General features: G+C 32.3%; 1 protein-coding gene across 4 annotated transcripts; it reads left to right on the forward strand.

Annotated features, from left to right (window-relative positions):
* Positions 1 to 10,426: 10,426 nt before the first annotated feature.
* On the forward strand, positions 10,427 to 20,032 carry LOC25492653 (uncharacterized). Of its 4 annotated transcripts, none has more exons than XM_013600830.3 (11): positions 10,427 to 10,578; positions 11,019 to 11,189; positions 11,736 to 12,261; positions 12,679 to 12,829; positions 13,371 to 13,481; positions 14,196 to 14,556; positions 14,976 to 15,194; positions 15,841 to 15,910; positions 17,275 to 17,420; positions 18,767 to 18,833; positions 19,609 to 20,032. In XM_013600830.3, the coding sequence occupies exons 2-11, from the start codon at positions 11,049 to 11,051 to the stop codon at positions 19,755 to 19,757; spliced, it is 1,941 nt and encodes a 646-aa protein (XP_013456284.1). In that variant the 5' UTR covers positions 10,427 to 10,578; positions 11,019 to 11,048; the 3' UTR covers positions 19,758 to 20,032. The 4 variants fall into 4 exon arrangements, with proteins under 4 accessions (XP_013456284.1, XP_024636661.1, XP_024636660.1 ...); XM_024780893.2 differs by having other exon boundaries at positions 11,027 to 11,189; XM_024780892.2 differs by having other exon boundaries at positions 10,448 to 10,578; positions 11,008 to 11,189.
* The last annotated feature ends 1,270 nt before the right edge of the window (positions 20,033 to 21,302 follow it).

The raw sequence follows: 21,302 nt of genomic DNA on the forward strand, positions 1-21,302 counted from the left end.
TAATGTGTGAGTATGGAAAAAGATAGATCTCAATGGATATTATTAGTAGAGATTGGTCGTATCTATTATATAGTTTCTGAAGAACTTAAAAAATTATAATTTTATTTTCTATAAGTTCCTGAAGAATTCCAAAAGGAACGTACCCTTGAAGGATTGCTTAAAAACTCCATTTTTTTCTAATGAATTTCAGAAGAACTCAATAGTGATGCATTCTTGGAGGATTGCACAAATAAATTGATTAGATTTTTTATATAGTTCTTAAAGAACTTAAATAATTCAATAGTGATGCATCTCCAAAGGATTGTACAAATAATTGATTAAATTTTTTATATAGTTTTTGAAGAACACCAAAGAATTCAATAATGATGCATCCTTAAAGGATTGCGCACAAATAATAATTAATTTTTTATATAGTTCTTGAAGAACTCAAAAGAATTCAATAATTATACATCCTTAAAGAATTGCAAAAGTATTGATTATCATGTATGATGTAACACCCTTGAACCCCGCATACAATATTAAATCATAAATGCAACAATTATACATATAACTTCAAGGGGCCACTTCATCAATAGTCCAAAACATTCATAGATCATAATATACATAAATAGGCAAAAAAAAATCTCAACACATCATAAAGTCAAAATCTCATATACATCAACCTAGAGAACTCAATGGTTCCTCAAACATAATCTGAAAGATAAAATAAAATCCTTGACATCCTAGTTAGAGCACTGCTAGCTAGAACTCCAAAATAAAAGCATAGACAAGGCAAGTAGGCGCCAAGCCGTCCTCGGATACTCATGTCAACTAAGAGTCCTCAACCTGCACATCTACACCACGTGGATGTAGCTACCAAAAAGCCACTGGAGGGTAAGATATATGTTCAACATAAAGAAGATATGAACTCATGCATTGTATTTAGGATTCACAAGTACATATTTATTTCCTAGCAATACTATAATCACATGTAATTTCATTCAATCAATTCAATAAATAAAACAACTTATCAAATCATCATCACAAGGATACAACAATTATCCACAACGTCACTTTATCAACAAGTCGAATATATATCATTCACTCTTCATCAACATCATCACAATTACCACACGGGCGCACATAACCATATACACATCTTTCACATATGTTCACATAATTAAATACACAACTTCCACATAGACTCGTATGCATGCAATGCTCTACTCGACTCTATATACATGTGGTACCGTTTTAGATATCGGAGTTATGTTACCGAGTGATCCCACCGTCACTCACTTGGACTAAACATGAATGCAAGAACATATGACTCGACAATGCATATATTCATACGACTCAACAATTATCATCAACAACATCAACAGTACACTTTATTTATATTCACCGTAACTATTCATCATCGTCAATTACAATGTCACTATATCATCATCGTCATTTTCAACGTCAGTATATCATCATTGTCACTTTCATCATCAATATAACATCATCATTCACATCATCAAACATTTATCACATTAAGGAAACATCATCTCTTCATTTAGCCAATTTGCATTTTCGGCCATTCACATATCATTAATCAACTCAACCATTATTCATCACCGTATCATTATCATATAACCAATTGCAAGCCAACAAATCATAATTCATCAATTCACTAAGTCCGTCTATTTTCATCATTCACATAAGTTCGTATATTTTTACACATTTCACATAGGCTAAGTTTACCTCCATCCTAAGCTAGGTTAATTGCTCCTACACATCCAAATAATACTCTTATTAATCAAGTTTAGGCGTTTGGGACCTACTCACATGCAGTGGCGGAGCCACATACAAGTGAGGGGATGCAAATGCATTCCTTGGATTTTCAAAATTTGCACATGCTGCATGTAATTTATTTCTATTTGAACCTCCTGACTTTGTTATATTGAACCTCTTAATTTTATTATATTGTTGATAGTCAAAAGATTTTGCACCTAAAGCCCATATGAATGGCACGACCCAATTTAATTACTAACTTTTGATACTTCCATTTTTAGTTTTTCCTATCTTAAGGCACTTACTTGCTTTTAACTACATGTTTTTGATACATTTCTTTATAATATATTTTTTCTTGAAAGGATACATTTTTTTTATGTTATTTTCTTATTAATAATTAAATTCATGTTGAAGTAAAATTGAGGAACTTTGGGGATCAAACACAATTCCTACAAGTCATTTGAGAAGGCTTTAGCACTAAATCAAGTATGTTCTTGTGTTAGGATTTTGCAAACATCATATTTCATATTTTTTTCATAGCTTAACTAATCCTCCTTCCATCCTAAATTATATGCATAAAAATTTACTTTATTTATCTCAAATTATAAGCAAAAAAAACAAGCTTTTACCCTATTTAGTCATTTTGTTTACAAACAAATCATCTTTTCCAAAATAAATTTTTACTTATTTTCATAAAATTAAATACAAATTGTACTTACCTAATTCTTCCTACTATTTTCTCCATAACCAATAACCAATGAAAATTATTTTTATTTCTTCTTGTGAAACTTATTTCAAGTAGAACACAAAAAGATATACCCCAAATTATTATATTTTAATTTTTTTCATATTCTACCTCAAGAGACTATAACTATAATCACTTTGACTCAAAAAACTATGATCACTAATTGTTTATTATTTATGATATTCATTTTCATATTCAAACTTTCATGTGATAAATATTGAAATTAGTTATTTGATTGGGAAAAAATGACAAGTTTATAAATTTAGTAGTTTAAATAAATGATTAAATTAAAAGAAAAAATAACTACATAGACCTTTGGTATTTGTAATAAAGTTAAAATGTCTGAACCCCCTGATCAAAGATTTTGGCTACGCCACTGCTCACATGCATTGGATACCTTAAAAAGTAAAAAAAAAAAAATGAAGTCCCCATACACAGGATGGGCGCACGATTGTGCCACAAGGGCGCACAATCGTGTGTCATAGGTGCGAGACACACACGGTCCGTGCCACAAGGACGCATGGCCATGCGTGTCAATGCGTGTCATGCAGGACAGGAAAATATGATACACAAACATACTTACTTTTGATACTACATCATGTATCGAAACATATAAACAACTTCACGTTCAACTATCTTTTAACTAAAATCGATAATGCAAATCCAATTTATTCAAAAGAACTTTTTATCACTCCATAAGCAAATGCACGCTTAGATATGAAATAACAACCTTTAACATTCTAATCTCTCTATCTATCTTCACCTCTCTTGTATAACGTTTATTTGAATAAAACTAACAGAAAGGACTAAATGTAGTAACAGTGAGAAACTTAGAGGACCGAAATAAATCAATTTTTAGTTAGAGGATCAATCCGATACCAATTAAATAGTTAGAGGACCAAAAAAGTAATTAAGCCTTTATTTTTTTATGAAAAAAATGAGCAGAGAGAGTATGTACTTTTTTTTTTTTTCTTTTTAAGCAAAGGAGGTTACAGCGGCTGCTGCAACCCCAAAATATATATATATAGATAAAGGAAAGGTACAAAGCAAGAAAGAGGGGGGACATAAAACCAAAATCCTCAAGGTTAAGCAATTCGAAAGTTAGGTAAACCTAACTTATTAGTCACTAAGTCTGCCCTAACATTATCAGGAGGTTGAGAAAACCAAACATGAGAAGCAGTCGATAGGCCAATGTTTGCAAGTATGTCAACACATTTGTTTCCTTCCCTATAAATATGAGCGACGAAGAAATGCATGGAAGAGATGAGATGAATACAATTGTTCCATCTGTTATGTAAATGCCAAGGGACCACTTTGGAAGACTTGAAAGCTGAGGATACTAACATTGAATCAGTTTCTAACCAAAGATACCGCCAATTCATCCTGTGAGCTATCTCAATGGCCAACATAGCACCTATAAGTTCTGAGCATAAAGCATTAGAGATTCCAAGATTAACTGCAAAAGCTCCTAGGAAGTCTAAATTGGAGTTTCTAAAAACTCCTCCACAGGCCGCAGCTCCATGACAACCTATAGACGCACCATCTGAGTTACATTTCACCCAGTTTGCAATGGGGGGGGGGGGGGGGCAAATTACTTCTTTGATGATTTGAGGTTTAGGAGGTTTAACTTTAACATCAAAATGCTTTAGAATGACAAATTCAGACATGGAGGCTCGTGAAGAAAGAGTAGTAAGATTACCAGCCATGTTCGTGCTAGATATAATCAAATTCTTTGCGGTTCTAATGTTGATGATCTTGTCTTGATATCTTTTTTGGTTTCTGCATAACCAAATGGTGTTGTAACAACTGATAATGGCCGCTAGAATGACCACCTTGCATTGAGGGGACCAATTTCTATCAATAGCTTTCAGAGGATCCAACAAAGAGGTAAGGTTGAGGTTGACATTCAGAATGGATCGCAGCCAATTCCAAATTTGCTGAGCAAAGTTACATTCCATAAAAAGATGAACCGAAGATTCTGAAGCCAAGGCACACATACTGCAGATATAGGGAATTTGACATCCTCTTTGAATGAGATGCTCGTCCGTTGGCATTTTTTCATGAAGAATTCTCCAAGTAAGGAGAGATTTTGATGGTGGAATAGCGGCATTCCAAATAATCTTAGACCAGCTGGGATGTTGATGATTGGAAGCACTCTGAAATATATAAGCATCTTTGAATGATAAATTCCCATCATGAGATTTCTTCCAAATGAGCTTGTCCTCTTTTTGAATCAAAGGTATACTGACCAAGTTTAGACTTTGTTGCAGATTAGGGAAAACCTGAAGGATATCTTGAGGAACACACCAATTGTTGTTGTTGATGAATTGAGAAACTGTTGACTGTAAAGAACTATGAAGATGTGGTGGAATATTGAATAGATCAACGAAAGGGATCTTACACCAATTGTCGCACCAAAAATTTATCAATTCCCCATTGCCTAGCTGCCAAGATGTGTTGTTGAGAATGGTGGGAAGCTTGTGTTTAGCACTACTCCAAATTGAGGAAGATATATGATATCTAATAGGTTTCTTGTTTCGAAGGACCCTGCTTCTAACAAAAGATGCCCAAGGCAAGTCAGATTGAACAATTTCCCAACATAATTTGAGATTACCTGCTTCATTAATATTAGAGAGATTCCTGATTCCAAGACCTCCCTCCTTCAGAGGTTTGCAAGATTTGTGCCAAGCAACAGTTACTAACTTCTTTTTATTGATGCACCACTCCAAAGGAAATTTCTCATCCATTTTTCCATATCTTTAATCAGACTGACAGGCCAAGAATAGATAGATAAACAGTGAAGGAGCATGCTCTGAGCCACACTCTTAATTAGCTGCACTCTACCTGCCATGGTGAGGAGAGAGGCTTTCCAAGCTGCAAGCTTCAATTTTACTTTATCAGCAATTGGTTGAAAATATGATTTTTTTAGGTTTGCCTTTGAAGATTGGAACTCCTAAATATGTAAATGGGAAGGAGCCAATTTTAAAACCACTAATATGAGCAATATGATTTAGCCTATGATTAGTAATCGAGCCACCATATATTGAAGACTTCTGAGGATTGACCATTTGTCCAGATGTTTCAGCATAAGCAAGAAAAATGTTCTTCAGGCAGTTAAGGTTTGAAGTAGTACCTTTGCAAAATATCATCATGTCATCAGCATAAAGGATGTGGGAAGGAATTGCAATATCTCTAGTGCCATGCATCAGTTTCAGCTTGCCATTCACAACATGTCTAGTCAAACTTCTACTAATAACTTCTTCAGGCAGAAGAGAAGAGGGGATAAGGGATCTCTTTGTCTCACTCCTGAGAGAGTATGTACTTAAAAAATGAATTATATACAATTTTATTTTTATTTTTTAAACAAAATTTACTTTAAAGAAATTAATTAAACATATGATTGTTTTATCAGAAAATGATATTCGGTTTTTAATTTATAATATTTTAAATTTACATAAAATCAAATCTTAACCTAATCTTCGGCTAGGCTCTTATATAAGTGGCTGCGTTAACACTTTTGACAAAAGTTGTGAGCACCATCGCCGCTTTCTAAAAGCATTATGGTCCCTGTATCTGGGTGCATATGGATCGAAGGGTAGATCAATTGAAATTTCATTCTACTCATGTTATCTATTTGTTTTTGTAGGATTGTTTTCTCCTATTTAATGTTGTATTTTTTTTCTCCCAACTAGATCTATGAGCGTCAAAACAAAATTCGATTTACGGGCTATGATCATGGATGACATATATCTAAGGAAGTCATCAATGGTGTCTTACTTATATTTCTACTCCTTTTTTGTTGTGCTTCGATCTATGAGAATGTTCAACGTAATCTTCAACGAGTGTGATTTCTTTGATTAAATCTAAGTAAATTTTTGCACATGAAAGATGCTATGAATTTGTCTTGTTAAAAAAGGTAAAACTTATGAAACCAATAGATGTTCATCATCAGCTTTACAGATATATTTTCATTTGAATTGATTAATTTTACTATGATATAGTAATATTTATTTTTCATTTGATTTTGCAGGTAAAATTTCATCTCTTTGACATAGTTTAGTGAGTGGTTGGTAATTGTTTTTCACATGTTTTTCGTTACAGTAATGAGAATCAATTTATGTGAATTATGAATATTTAGATCTCATCGGTATATCTATTTAAGTTATTCATTACCTTGGAGTCATTTAAAAGTATTTTTTTCCATTGTTCAACATGACGCAGATAAAAAAAAACTTGTATTTAGAATTTTTCTTAAACAATATGTTTTTTTATGATTTATATTTTTGCCTTGTTTCCCCATCGTATCACATTTTTTGCCTTAAATTCTTATCTGAAGGAAGGATCACATATTATATATGTAATCACAAAACCATCATCAGTAGCTTCTCCCTTCAAAAAGTAGCTTCTATGTTTTTTTAGCTTCTCTATTTTTTTAGGAGTCTCTACCTTCTCTATTGTTTAAAATTCTCAGTCTCTCCCACAAATACAATTTTTTTCCGTTTCTACGCTAATTTTATTTTTTGGTCAGATAGTCTAGTGGTTAGATTCGCACATATTATATATGGAGAAGTGGGGAATCCGAGTTCGAACCCTAACCCCTGCACATAATATCCCTAGTAGCTATCAACTGAGCTACACTTACGGGACGTCCCTACACTAATTTATTATTGTCACTCTTGAACTTAACTTCAAAATTTGTCTCATTCCATTCACTTATTAGTATCACCATACACAAAAAAAAAAAAAAAAAAATTGTAGACACCAAAAGTTTTTCGACATAATGCTTATCAATCTCATTTGTTGATATTTTGTGAGCTTGTGCATCTGAATCTGTGTAAGGCATGAAATTAAGGTTTTTTTTTATGTTAACATGCAACAAAGTTTTGTTTTAATGTTTTTTTAAATATACTTTGCATATGTCAAGCAAATTGGAGTTCTTGTGCTAGAAACAAACTCATTAGCAATTTTTCATTGTTCAATACAATTGATTAAGATAATGATTCTTAATTGGTTGTGACAAGTGATTTTGACATTGAGTTCTTGTGCTCCATGATTGTTTAGAAAATGAGAGTTACGACATATGCTATTGACATGACTACATGAATTTTATAGTTTTTGTTCAACATAACTTCTTGATGATGAACACGTATAACCCCCTCTTCCTCTCCAACAAGCCGGCCCTAGTTTTCTCTCTCTAGATTTTCTCTTACAGTTTCTCCATTGAGGGGTGGTTTTGGATCAATTCTTGACCTGAAATCACCCCTCTTCATCTTCATCTTTTCTCTCTATTTCAATCTAAATAAGTGATTTTCACATAGATCTAGGTTTTTTTTTTCTTTGTGATTTCATCATCTAAGTGTGGTGGTTTGTTGTTCGTCGTCTTGTGCGGCGTTGTTTGATTTCCCGTCTTCGTGCGGTGTTCATTTGATTCATATTGAAAGATCGATTATTCAATCAAAAATTTGGGCGTCAACGTTGCAGATCCGGAGGCCATGGATATTCCGGTCACTTTAATTTTATCATATATTTTTGTAGGCATTATGCTGTTATATGCTATTAACTTAGATGTTGTGAGTTTGTTCGCAGATTCATCCTTTACGTTTTTAGCGGTGTTGAATGATGTAATCTCTCGATTTGAATGAATGAATATCATTTTGTTTTTGTCAAAAAAAAACTTCTTGATGAAGGATGTTTCATTTTTGTTGGATTTAGTTTGCTATACTTTTCAATTAATGATTGATTAGTAGTCTTTTAACTTTGTTATAGTTTATAAAAATGAATCTTAGTTACTTTGAGAGATTAGTCTCCACAGTTGTACACATGATATATCTTAGGCTACAAAATAAATTGATTTTATCTCTAATGAAGCAGAATAAGTTATTTTGATTTTATAATGCAGCCACTTAAAAAATCAACCATTTACCCCTTATTGATTAACAATTTTCAAGTATAACTTTTCCTTTTCCAACTTTGTTTTTGCAGGATTAAGAGGAAAGCAAAATGTTCACCATGGAACCATTTCAACATCTGTTGTCATCATGGTACTTCTCACACTCATCCATGTCACTACCCTCATACTCAAAGTAAATATGAGCTGAGACATCAAAGCAACAATCCTTCATATTCTATTTTACAAGCATGTTGTCAACAACCACTCAAATCCAAAATATTCAAGTTTAGACATTATAAGAGGTTTAAAGAACACCAACAATGTTGATAAAAGCATCGACCATAATTTCGCGTAGAAGTTTGTGAAACAATGAAGGATCAAAAAAACAAGCAAATCATCAAAACTGTAGTTAATGATGCGACATGAATGCCAAGGTTACGCGAAGGGTGTGGTGCTAAAAATGGCGAGCGGAGTACTTCAATGCGATCATATACAAATTCAGGGAGAATTAAATGACAATCGTTTGAAAGTTAGACGAAGACTGACATCATGAATTCTCAAAGCTTTTCATCATTTGAATTAATGGAAGAGAGGAGGAAATCGAGAATTTTGTAACAACTAAAACAATTGTGATTTCTTTGATTAAATGAGTAAATTGGGGAATATAACTAATAGGATTTCAAGATTCTCCTTCCTTTTCTTCTTCTTCTCACTTTAGTTTTACTTTCTTTCCGTGTTTTTTTTTTTAAAAAAATTTGCTTTATTTTGGTTTATGCAAATTATGATGAGGAGGAGGAAGTTGAAGAAGAAGTTTACCATAAGAAAGGTGAAGATCATGATGAAGTGAACAATTTTTTATTTTTTATTTTATTTTTAATAAAACTTAATTAAAAAAAATGATTTTTTGTTGATATGGACCGACCAAGATAAGTAAAGTCTGACCAAGATTTTTTGAACCACAATAAAATTTCATCTCAATGACAAAACACTCCTTGAAATTTACAAACTTATAATGCAAAAATTGTAAAAATACTTCATATGACATCTCACTAAATCACAATATCATAACGTCAGTGATGGATTCAAAATTGTTGACTTACAGGGACACTATTTTATACGATAAACATTTATAGAATTTTTTTAGCAACACTCAAATGTTAAAATAATAACATCATTATCATTGAGCGAAATACTTGAGATTATAAACACTATTATATATTAAAAAAATCAAAGACTCATTAACATCTACAAATTAAAATTGTTTTTTACGTGTCTTTATATTTAAAATGTATGGTAGAAATCATTCAAAATTTCATATCAAATGCATTTACACATTTGATTTTATAAAATTCATTAGAGGAACTCTTTTTATGGTATAAATTTCCATTTAATAGATGTAATTTATTATTTTAAGAGGAAACGATCATTAAAATATCAAAGACTTAACAAATATAACTAAAACAGTAGTGGAGACAGTTGCCCCCAATCTAATATAAGTCTTTGAATTAGTGAGTGTAGAATTATTAAAATCATTAATTATTTTTTATACAATTACTAATTGAGTTCTCCAAAAATACTATTTACTTAAGTGACCTTTCTTTCTATAACTAACAAACTATTTATCATGTTTCTCCGACTACGCATATGTTTGTTTTCGCGCATTAATATTTTTTTTTTTTAAACGTACTAGACCCGTCATCGTTTAACTCGACATCTCAACAACCTTACATTTTAACCGACCCCACAATTTCAAAAATCCCAATTTAGGATTGGTCCTAAGTTTTTATACACATGATTAAAGATGAAACCCTACCCCCATCTATATAGAGAGACAAAAAATACCCAAAACACTAGTACAAATATAAAAAGTGCTCCTCTAATATATCTCCAAATACAAATATTCTTTGGTGAATAATACGTATATTTTTTTGTCTCTTATTTGTCAGTTGTTATTTTCTTTGACTTCAGTACTTTGACTACTACACTCGAACCTATCACTCACTATATATTTTTTTTCTCAATTTAATCTCAGATTTTTTTTTTTTTTAGAGAGAATCTCAGATTTTTTTTAATAAATAAATGTCGCTTTTTGGTTTCAGATTATATAAACTTTGTTACATGCATTCATTCACTTTGAAACATTGAAGCCAAACAGGTTCATAGGTGCAAACCTTAAACATTGTCTCAGGTAAACCTTAATTTCTGTCACTTTTCCAAAAAAATCTATGTTTCTTAAAGTTTGTTTTTTTGAGATCACACAACATGCATGCTCAATCAAAAACTTTTTTTTTGTTGGTAATTTGATAACTTTTTTATTGTGCTTAATTTTCATCATGTGATAATAATGTGAATTATATTTGGGATACAATTTGTGCATTTTATTTTTTGTATTGACCCTTTTGTTCCAGAGGGGCTCTGGTAATCTGGAGTTCGGTGTTTGGTCAATAATTGTTTCAGTCAGGATTTTTCTTAATTAAATAATGTTTTTTTTGAGAATGTTGATAGTTTGTGGTGTTCCCTTTTTCATGCATGTGTTTTGCTGCAAGATTGTTATAAGGTCAAACTTTGATGTGTGTGTTTTATTGGGTTTTTCTGTATATGTGGAAATTGATACTAGAAGGGTTTTAGGTTTTCAGAATCATTGAATAGAACAAGAACATGGTTGCTTCATCAGATGTGTGTCCAACTGAGGATGCAATTCAGGTGTTTCTACAACATTTGGTTGATCCATTGCTGCCACAAAAAGCTTCGGTTCGAGATAATCCCACAACTTCTCAACAGCAAGTAATTGCTAAACAGGTGTGTTTTGTGCTTTTATTATAATCTAATTCAAAGATTAAGCTGTGGTTTATTTGAACGCTTTACTGGTTTAGGTTATGCAGTTTCTCTGTTTGGTTAGTTTTATAACTTGTTTAGAGGATTGTTTGAAATGTTTAGGAATTTTGTTTGTGTTTTTATGGTTTCCTTACGGTACAAATTGTAATTACATTATGTGTATGTTAAAATAGTTTTCCCGAATGGAATGAAACCGATTATACATAATGTTTTCAACTTTTTAAACAACCTTATTTGACATACCTACCTCAAGAGGAGCCATGGTCTAAACAACATTTGATTAAGTTGATGTTCTAAAATAATTCCTGCCATTATCATCACCCTTTTCAAATTGAACCTTGGTACTGTAAGTTTAAGTAATAAATGTTATTCGTCATTCATTCTTAATAATGGCAACATATATAAGTTACAAGTCATACACATATACGCTTATTGATATATAGGGATGCGTTTGGCCATCTTCTCTGGTTAGTTACTGATTTTTCTGTTTTTGAGTTTGTTGGTTTTTAGGTGCATTCTGTTGTCTTGCTGTACAACTACTACCACAGGAAACAGCATCCAGAATTAGAATATCTGCCATTTAACGAATTTTGCAAGTTGATTGTGGTTCTGAGGCCACCTTTATTGGCATACATGAAATTCATGCAAAAGATAAATGAAGTAGAGCTCATAGACGTGGAGAAGCAGCTATCATTGACAGAAAAAGGGATTATGGATGCATGTGATATCTGTAACTGTTTAGATGCATCAAAGAATGTTCCTAATATAGAGGGGTGGCCCATATCGAAAGTTTCTGTCCTTTTAATCGACAGCAAGAAGGAGAACTGCTTTTTGCTGTTTGGTTCCATCACTGAGGAGGTATGGTCTGTGGTTGAAAAAAGTATAGACACCTCTAGCCAAAATTCTGATGTCCCATCAGAAACAAAGAATACATACAAAAGGAGAAGAGTCATTAGAAAGCCTGCAAAAGATGAAGTAAAAGTTGATGAAGATAGACTTCTGCAAGTTGGGTATTCTGCTGTAAAGGAAGCTACAGGTAACCATCTTTGTTATTACGGAAAGATCGCAGTGCCTTTGCAACAGCTGTAATTTAGTTTTAAGTTTGTATTTATGCATTAATTGGCATCACATATTAAAGGACATATAAAGATTTTTCACCTTCCAATTTATTTTAAAAAGTGATGATGTCAATATCACAAAGGTGCATTAGTACATTCGTCATGATGCATACATAGGGTTTCTGTTCCAATCTATTTGAGGTTATTGCTGTTTCAACACTTTGTTCTATCCTTCTTCCCTTTGAATAAAATTTTATTTTCTATACAAAAGAATAAGATGTCATTGCGTCATATCTGCGCCTGTTAGTTGATGTATCATTATCTCTTCATTTTAGCTTTGACGAAAGATTTCTGATATGTGAATAGCTGAACATGGTTTGTGTACTATGGTACAGGTATCAATAACACTGATATTATGCTTTTGGGAAGCTACACTATCTATTCTCAAAGCAAAGAGAAGGAAGCTTCTCGCTTTTATATAATGCAGTGCTCCCAGTCAATCAATCAGGAGGTTATTAAAGTTCCCCTCAAAGATGTTATTGAAAGGTTTGTTTTAATTGTTATTGTTTTGATATAGGCTGATTACTCAGGTCTCAAGGGTGAATGGCATTGATGTCGCCAGTTTTCCCATTGATAAGATAGTGAGGCCTGTTTCTGTAAGGCATTCAAGTGGAACCTTTTTTGATATGCTGAATCAAATATACTCGTGTAGTTGTGCTCAAACTACACCTTAATGTCACTTACTACTAAATCAAAGTCTTTGAGAATTAATTGACACATTAACCTTGCATTTTATTTTTTAAAATGATTTTGCACAGAGGTATTGAATAGACATGATTATTAGCCAGTATGTTACAATCTTATTGTGAGAGTGTATGTAAGAGATTATGATAGAATGATGTCTCCTTTAATTAGGGATATGCACATTCTGTGTACCTTGAAGTATTTGTCAATTGTTTGGATTTAGTTCTTTGAAATTTGTCCCTATACTTTGGAATAATCTGATAATCACAAAGAAGTAAAACAGATAGTTAATAAACTTGGCATATGCTTCTGATTAACATTTACATCTTTTTTTTTTGCATAGCTTGCAAGGTCCTTTGGTCAAAAGGAGTTCTAGCAGTTGGACGATCACTCCAGTGGTGGTTTACTTCCATGTGCTTCCTTATTCTGAAGTTATCTCACAGGGGATTTCTAGGTTGGTGCGGTTCTCCTTTTTGAAAAACTTTGTTTATGCCAATTTAGCAGTAGTTTGCTCATTATATTCCATAAGTGATGCTATTTTAGTTTATGCTTCATGACTTCATCAAATATACTTATTGACTGAAGCTCACAAGTTTGGAAACCTGTGATAACTGAGAATAAGGGGAAAAGTACGACTAATATGTGCTATTTACAACCAATTTTAGTGACAACGATTACACGTAGACCGTTGTAAATTATAAGCACTTCTAATATACTGATATCATGGCACCTTTGGTGTGAGTCTATGTTGATGCTTTTGCATTTTTAAATACAAATTGTGGGATTTGCTAAATACCTAAATTATTTAAAAAGCTTTGTGGTTCTTCTATCTTCAAGCCTTGATCCCTATTCCCTACAGAATTTAAAGAGATTCTTTAGTGTAAACATTTTTTCTTAGAATTACCATCCACTGCAAGCTATAAAGCAAGGTTAATGTATGAGAATCCTAAATACCGTTGGACCCTGTTGCTCGTACAGTCTCACTTGTATGGCTGCACGCTTGCATGGTTTGAAGAAACGGATTTTAAGCTCATCCATTTATTGTCCATATCAAAGTCATTATACATAATGTTTCTCTAGTCATCGCTTCCATTTTATATTTTCTTTGACAACTGTTTGTGGGATATATTGTGGCTAACTACTTGTGTAATATATTTTACCTTGGCAGAAATAAATTCTCATATAGTTTACAAGATTTGAGGATAGTGGAGAAAAATATAATGGTCGACAGCCCTGAATTGACAGAGTCCTATATAAGTAAGGACTTGGATTCTGGTATTTATAGTAAACCAAGTGAGGGTGATATTGAAATGCATGAGCAGAAAGAGAACAATGGAAGCTGTACACTTAGACCATGTGATTCTATCATGGAGACCCATGAAATGGATGTGAACAAATCTTCAATTTATCCATCTCAAAATAAAGAAAAATGCCAGAAGATCACCAATGCTATGCAATTTGGTGAACATCAAGAAAAAAACAATCCATCTGTGCAGTTTAAATCCAATGGCTCTGCCAATGCTATTCAGGTCTGGGACTATTTGTAGAAAGTAGTAGCAAAAACACTGTCATGTTTATTATTGCAGTCTAAAACTGTTTATATAGGAGAGATTTCACAATATCTACCCAAAAAATTTATAACGCCGGGTTGCCCCCTTTATATCCATCCGAAAAATTCTTTTGGTATGCATGGCTATGCTCTTGGTTTCCTATACTTCAATCGAAACATTTAGCTATAAATTTCATATTCTATTATCAAGTTCAGTTAAATTGATCTTTTTAAAGATTTCAAAGGATCATCATAATTGTGTTTCTGATCAAAAAATAGTTTTCTAAATGAGCTGCATTTCAATGTTTATAATCTCATCGACAATGCTTTTAAATGAGATGCCCCTCAATGCTTGATTCATTTGTTTATTAATCTAGCTGAATGTCATTGCTTTGGCAGGCTATGAAGATTGACTCGACAAGGATGCTCAACGGTAAAGGTGGAGTCAAACTTTGTGCTAATAAGCCAAATACCTCATATGAAAAAGACACAACAGGTGCATGTACTCCAAGTTCAAATCATTCTAACTCAGATAAAGAGAAACCCCAAAGTCTTCAAGATTCAAAGAAGAGACTGCGAACTGCTATATCTTCTCTAATAAGAAAGAGGAATGAGCTGGTAAAACTTTTTGCATTGCTTTTTTATTTCTAATGACAATAATGTTTTATACTCTATACCCATTAGTAGCTCTGCATGTGCACTTAAATACGAATATACTTTGTTGTGGAAAGTCAGTGAGATAGAAACAAATACAGAATAGAGAAAATAGAGTGACAGGGTGGAGTCTGTACATTATTGACAAAAAGGTGATGAACAGGGAGAATCTTCCCCCAGAGTTTTCCCTTATGAGCTATTTCTCTTTCCAAATGAATGAATACCTCTTAGTTACAGTGGATGGATCCATGCCATATATAACTAATTGTTCATATGCAGCCTACTTACTAACTACTCCAATAACTAACTCAACCAACTCCTTTTATTCTGACATGTGTAAAGACTTACCCATTTTTTACATATAAGAATATCGAGTGGCACATAGTTTACAATTTACACTCCCATGCAATGTATGCCAAATGTTGTAATGTTATTATAATCAATATTATTTGGACTATGACAGTAGTATTCTGCTTCTTTCACCCATTGACTGCTCTCTCGGTCATACATTACTGGTTTAACTTAATTTTGAAATGAACTTCTTACTTCTACTTTTGAATGCCAAAAAAACTATATTTGCACTCATCTTAGACTTATTTATATCATTCAGGCCCTTCAGCAGCGCAAGATAGATGGTGAGATCGCTATTGTTGATGAACAAATTCAGAGAATGTTAACTGGTATGCTTTCCTTACACTGTTGGTCTTTGTTTTGCTTCCTGGGTTCATTATTCTATCAGTATGGCTTTTCTCCCTTTATTCTGTTTCTTGGGGTTTATCTTCTATTTGTTGTTTTTTATGATAGTTTTACTTTTCTTTTTCAAATACTCGAGCAAATCTGATGCTAGTTTAGGCATTGGTTACTGGCTTCTAATATGCACTTTGCCCTGGTTCACAATTAAAACCAGTCGTATGATTCTGTGGTGTTAATTGGTAAGGCATTGGTTCAATAAATTCCACATTGCTTCTTTTTTTCCATGAAGAATGTATGGGGTTGGGATCTCATGAACTCAACTATTTTCTTTTTGGGGGATATGGTGGTGCCAACTAAAGAGTGAAAAACAAATGTTCTTTGAGGGTAAGGTTTTGAGAGACCCAAGAACATTTTAATGACATGTGAAATGAAATGACTAAAGGGAGTCAAAATATAGCCAAAGCAACACTAGGAGAAGTGAAGGGGTTTCAGCTTTGGGTTAAAGAGAGTGAAGGTTTTTGGTCGTGGGGACATTATACAACGAAAATTGACAGTTAAAAAGTAGTGTTATAAAACATGATATTTGTTTAAAAATGAAGAAAATTTAAATAAATATAAAGTAGCAAGACAACAAGAAAGCGATAAGAAATAGACAAGAGCATTCGATAGTTTATGCTAGTTCTTAGGCACTTAAAACAGGGAATGGATTAGTAAAAAGAAGGGGAAACATCATAATATAAAGTATTTTATAAAGTAGGGAAAGAAAAACAAGAGACTTGAACTAGTTGAGATGCTTTAGTGATGAATAGGAAAAATCATGTCAGAGAACAATATATCAATGAAAGGTGTTAAGAGTATTTTTAATCCTTTATAATGAAGAACACAAGTATTTTTTTTAACTTCAATAGACTTAACATGAGTAATGATGATCAAAATTACTTCTACTACTGAAGAATTTGATAATCTGAAGTGAAAATTGGAGAGGATGACAAATGATGATGATATAATGTAAATGGATTAGATGATATGCGTATTGTGGTATGCAAAGGGTTAAGAGAGAATGTAAAAAAATTGGACAGTAAGATGTAAGAAAGCAAATTTTGTTATTAAAGTATATGAATGTACACGGAATCTCCATTTGATAGAACCTAGCAAAAATTACATTTGGTAACCCCCTCTCCCAACTCCCTTTTCCTCTTCTTTTTCCCTCCAACTGCAACCAAAATAACTGACAACTGTTAGTTAGCTCCTCTGAATAACCCAATCTCTAACTCATACTTACATTTACTCTTTGTCCAAGTCATAGATGAATAACCATTGATTTTATTTTGTGTCTTGTTGATACACGTAGATGGGAACGATGACTTTGTATCAATGATAGAATGCATTATGGAAGGCTGTAATGATGTATCCGTAACAAATCAAGAAGGGATAGGTGGACAACAAAGCTTACCCCTTAAGAGGAAAGATTTATCAGAGGCTCGAAGTTCATGCAAGGCAAGACATTCCACTTACTTGCTAATTTTTGCATTTAAATTTTTTATGACTAAACTAAACCTGGAAACATGGTTCGATGCATTATTTATCATATATCATATATTAGGACAATGACTGTTGATTGTAATTGCGGTTCTTTAAACAATCGCCTAGTGATTTCTAGTATGAGTCTGAGGAGAAAATGTTTTGCTACATATATGATGTGTCATTGTTCTACTTCTGTTTAGTTCTGTTCACACAGGATTAAATGGTTATTATTTTAAATTTCTTGGAAGCATTGTCTCTGGACCATTGCTCTTCTAACATTCAAAATGTCCTATGAACACAAGTAAAAGACCAAAAAACCCAGCGGTAGTTAACTACCGCTAGGGGTATTTTAGTAATTTACTTGTGTTATTAAGAACTTCTGAATGTTAAAAAAGCAATTGTCTTGCCTCTGGCTGAGACACGGATATGATATAATACTGAAGCTGAAATGAATTAATTTAAAAAATAAATATGTTGGGTATGGAGCCTAATTAATAGATGCATGTGGAGTGCTACCAACACTCTTCCCACCATTTTTTCACTATTAGCTGAAATTCATTTAGGTCTTACGAATTTATTTGGAGGTCATATCCAACCAAAATAGTGTGATCCACACAAGTTTCAACCAATAGTAGAGATAGTGCTGGTAGCACTTCTCATTCTCCCAGGTGCATTAATAAATAATCAAGAAGAAACAATGCATTATATTATAAAAAAGTTTCTTATGATACAATTAAAGGGGAAACATGTAGCTTTTACTAACTAAGCACATTGATCCCTATTCACATAGACAAATAAATTAATTTCTGTCGAATTCTTGAATTATGGAGGCCTTTTAGTGATGGATAATATTATAAATTAAAAGATTATTTTTTCTTGGAGGGGCTGGGGCTGTTTAATAAAGAAAATACATGTTTTAATATATGCATGCGTGCTTAGTTTTATCTTTGCAAATGCACGCATTAACAAAAGCATATGGTGGAGATGTTATTGATCCGTGCAAGTCTTCAAGCATAGTTCTTGTTATGGGCAAAGATACTTCCGTAGACTGATGCCTGGGAATTTAATCATTTTCAGTTTATGTTGTATACTTCCTTATGAAGCACTTTAATTTGACATATTACTTATATTTTGTGGCGTTTTTTCCTCGTGTGACAGTTTTCGGATATATATATTTTGGGAATGATCTAATATCTTATGAAACATATGCTAGAATCCATAAAATAAAATGCTAGAACATGACTTACTTGACATTACATGCCAATCATCTTCTTTATCTTTATTGAAAACAACTACTAAGAACTTCCTTTATCTTGCAGGATCTAGATGGTGTATGTCATGAAAACAATTGGGTCCTACCAACTTATCGTATTTCTCAACCAAACGGTAAGACTGTCTAGTTACTAGATTGTCAAGGTTTAAAAAGTTTATTGAGAAATCCAAAGGATACAAATTTGTCAAGTTTAAAAAATATTATTGGAACTGCTAAATTAGTTATATGAACAAAAACTCAACAACTTTTGTTACAATAACCTAAGTGGTTAACGCGGTTCAAAATATACAGTTAATTACGTTCAGTTTAAGGTTGAGGAATATACTAGGTGTCAAAACTCATTAATAGTTAATGTAACTTCATTAACCACAAACTTGGATGTAATTAATCCCAATCTTCAGGGTTCTAATCTACATGTAGTTGAACACCTGAGAATTATTAACCACATTTAAATTTGTGGTTAACGAGTTTCGGCGCCTGGTATATCCTCCACTAACCATCTACTGAAAATAATTAACCACTTATTTGAATCGTGTTAACCACATAAAAAGTTGTCACGAAAGTTGTCTAAATTTGACGGTACAATAATAATATCTCTTCCAAAAAATCATGAAACGTGTAGCAGCAGGATCAACCTTTTATTTGTCTGATTCTTTAATCTAGATGTAGAATCTGTCAGCAACATAAATTATCATGATAAATCAAGTAATGCATTATCAACAACAATTTTTTTTAATTATATTTAATGAGATACAGTTGAAATTTTATCATTCCACTTATCGTTGCACTTTCTATTTACCTTAAGATACTTAAAATGTCTATGACAATATTATATTTCGTATCCTGATCTGCATTATCATTTCGTTTTGATTGATGTTTCTCTTGAAGGTGGATTCCAAGCCAATGTAACTGTTAATGGAGACAAGTTTAAGTGTTCCGATGAGGGTAACTTGTGTTCCACTCCTCTTGAAGCAAGAGAATCAGCTGCTGCTAAGATGTTGAATAAATTTAAAAGTATGGGAAAATTAACCAAGTAATGTTGGAAGCATAAAAATGCATGCTTCTGTAGTAAACTATGAGAAAATATTAACAATATGTAGAAAACTGCATGGTCATATAACTTATGGTTGTACTCTATGGATTCATCGATGACCATGTGAAACGCTAATTAGTCAATCAATGTTTTTTGCAGTGATTGGCTTATCACAACTGCAGTGACTAGATAAGATTATCACCAGTTCTCAGCATGACTTCATGTTTGTTCAGTTACTTTGTCTTTCCTAGAAAAAATTAACTTGGTATTGACTTCATAGTGCTATTATCTTGAAGGGTTTGGCTTCTTTTGTTTTTACTGCAAAATATTAGGAAAATGTTTTCACAAAACTACAAGGAAACAGAAAAGGAAAAGTTTTTTTTTCTTCCACACTATGTTTATACCCAATCAAATGACTGGTTATAAAATATGGTGATTAGTTGAATCAACTTCCTAACCTTTTCTTGTCACAAATTTGAGAAATATAGTAACTAAAGTGCAAACTGTTTTTTTGATCTATGCACAAAAAAAAAAAAAAAAAAAAGATAATTGTATTTAGATCATTGTACAAAGGGAAGGAGGGGAGAATTAAAGAGGTGAAAAAGAGATGGAAAATAGAGATAGGAGAGTATCAATAAATAACATGTACGGAAGACCAATCTCCTTTCAGGAATGGATTCGCTCCTTTTTTCTCTCATTTTTTCTCATGTTCTTCAATCTCAACCGTTAAAACCATCTTTTTGCTATATTCTTTTTCCCTCTCTTTGCTCAAATCAAATTTAAAATTGTAACACTAAAATTTAAAGTAAACTATGAGATAACCAAAAACAAGTAATAACTAGCGAGATATCTCAAAAAACAAAAAAAAAAACTAATGAGATTAATTGTGATAACCAAAACAAGTAACCACTAACGAGATCAAGCTAAAAGAAAGTAAAAAGTTACGAGATTAACTATCATGCACTAACAATTTAAAACTTTTTTTCACATGCATCTTATCAATTCACATCATAATACCACTTTTATAGGTTAGTCCGTTAGTGTATAAAATATCTATATGGTTTGATTTTATTGAATGCATGTATAAAAAAATATAGTAAGCTATATGGTTTATAAAAATATAGTTTATAATATCTATATGGTTTGATTTTATCTATATAGTCAGTGTATTCGGTAATCCATAAGTAAGAAAAAAACTTATTTGGTATCCTATTCAAGAAAAATCATCAATAGTAAGCTGCATTCAAAATTTAATTAAGTGCAACACGAAAAATGAAACCGCACTACTATGAAATGAGAGACCTTATTTATATGTTATAATAAAACTTTCGTCCCTTTGAAAAAGATCAAAACTTTTGTAATTAATCTAGTTGCTGACAATTTTTTGAGAAATGTGACTGATAATTTTGAGAAAAATTGTATTCACTCTTTCGGCCCAAAATAATGAGTCATTTGCAAAAAAAAAAAAAAAGTTGTCCCAAAATAATTGAGACACATTTCACTTTTTAATGCGATATTATTTACTTTTTTCTAATTATAACTCTAATTA

This window comes from Medicago truncatula, chromosome 4, assembly GCF_003473485.1.
Source record: "Medicago truncatula cultivar Jemalong A17 chromosome 4, MtrunA17r5.0-ANR, whole genome shotgun sequence".
Lineage (NCBI taxonomy): Eukaryota > Viridiplantae > Streptophyta > Magnoliopsida > Fabales > Fabaceae > Medicago > Medicago truncatula.

Bases quoted from the DNA above. Each gene is read 5' to 3' on its own strand.
- LOC25492653 (XM_013600830.3), top strand. From the start codon at position 11,049: ATGGTTGCTTCATCAGATGTGTGTCCAACTGAGGATGCAATTCAGGTG. The intron at 13,482-14,195 runs GTTGGTGCGGTT...TTACCTTGGCAG, and splicing joins ATCTCACAGGGGATTTCTAG to AAATAAATTCTCATATAGTT. The intron at 14,557-14,975 runs GTCTGGGACTAT...TTGCTTTGGCAG, and splicing joins GCTCTGCCAATGCTATTCAG to GCTATGAAGATTGACTCGAC.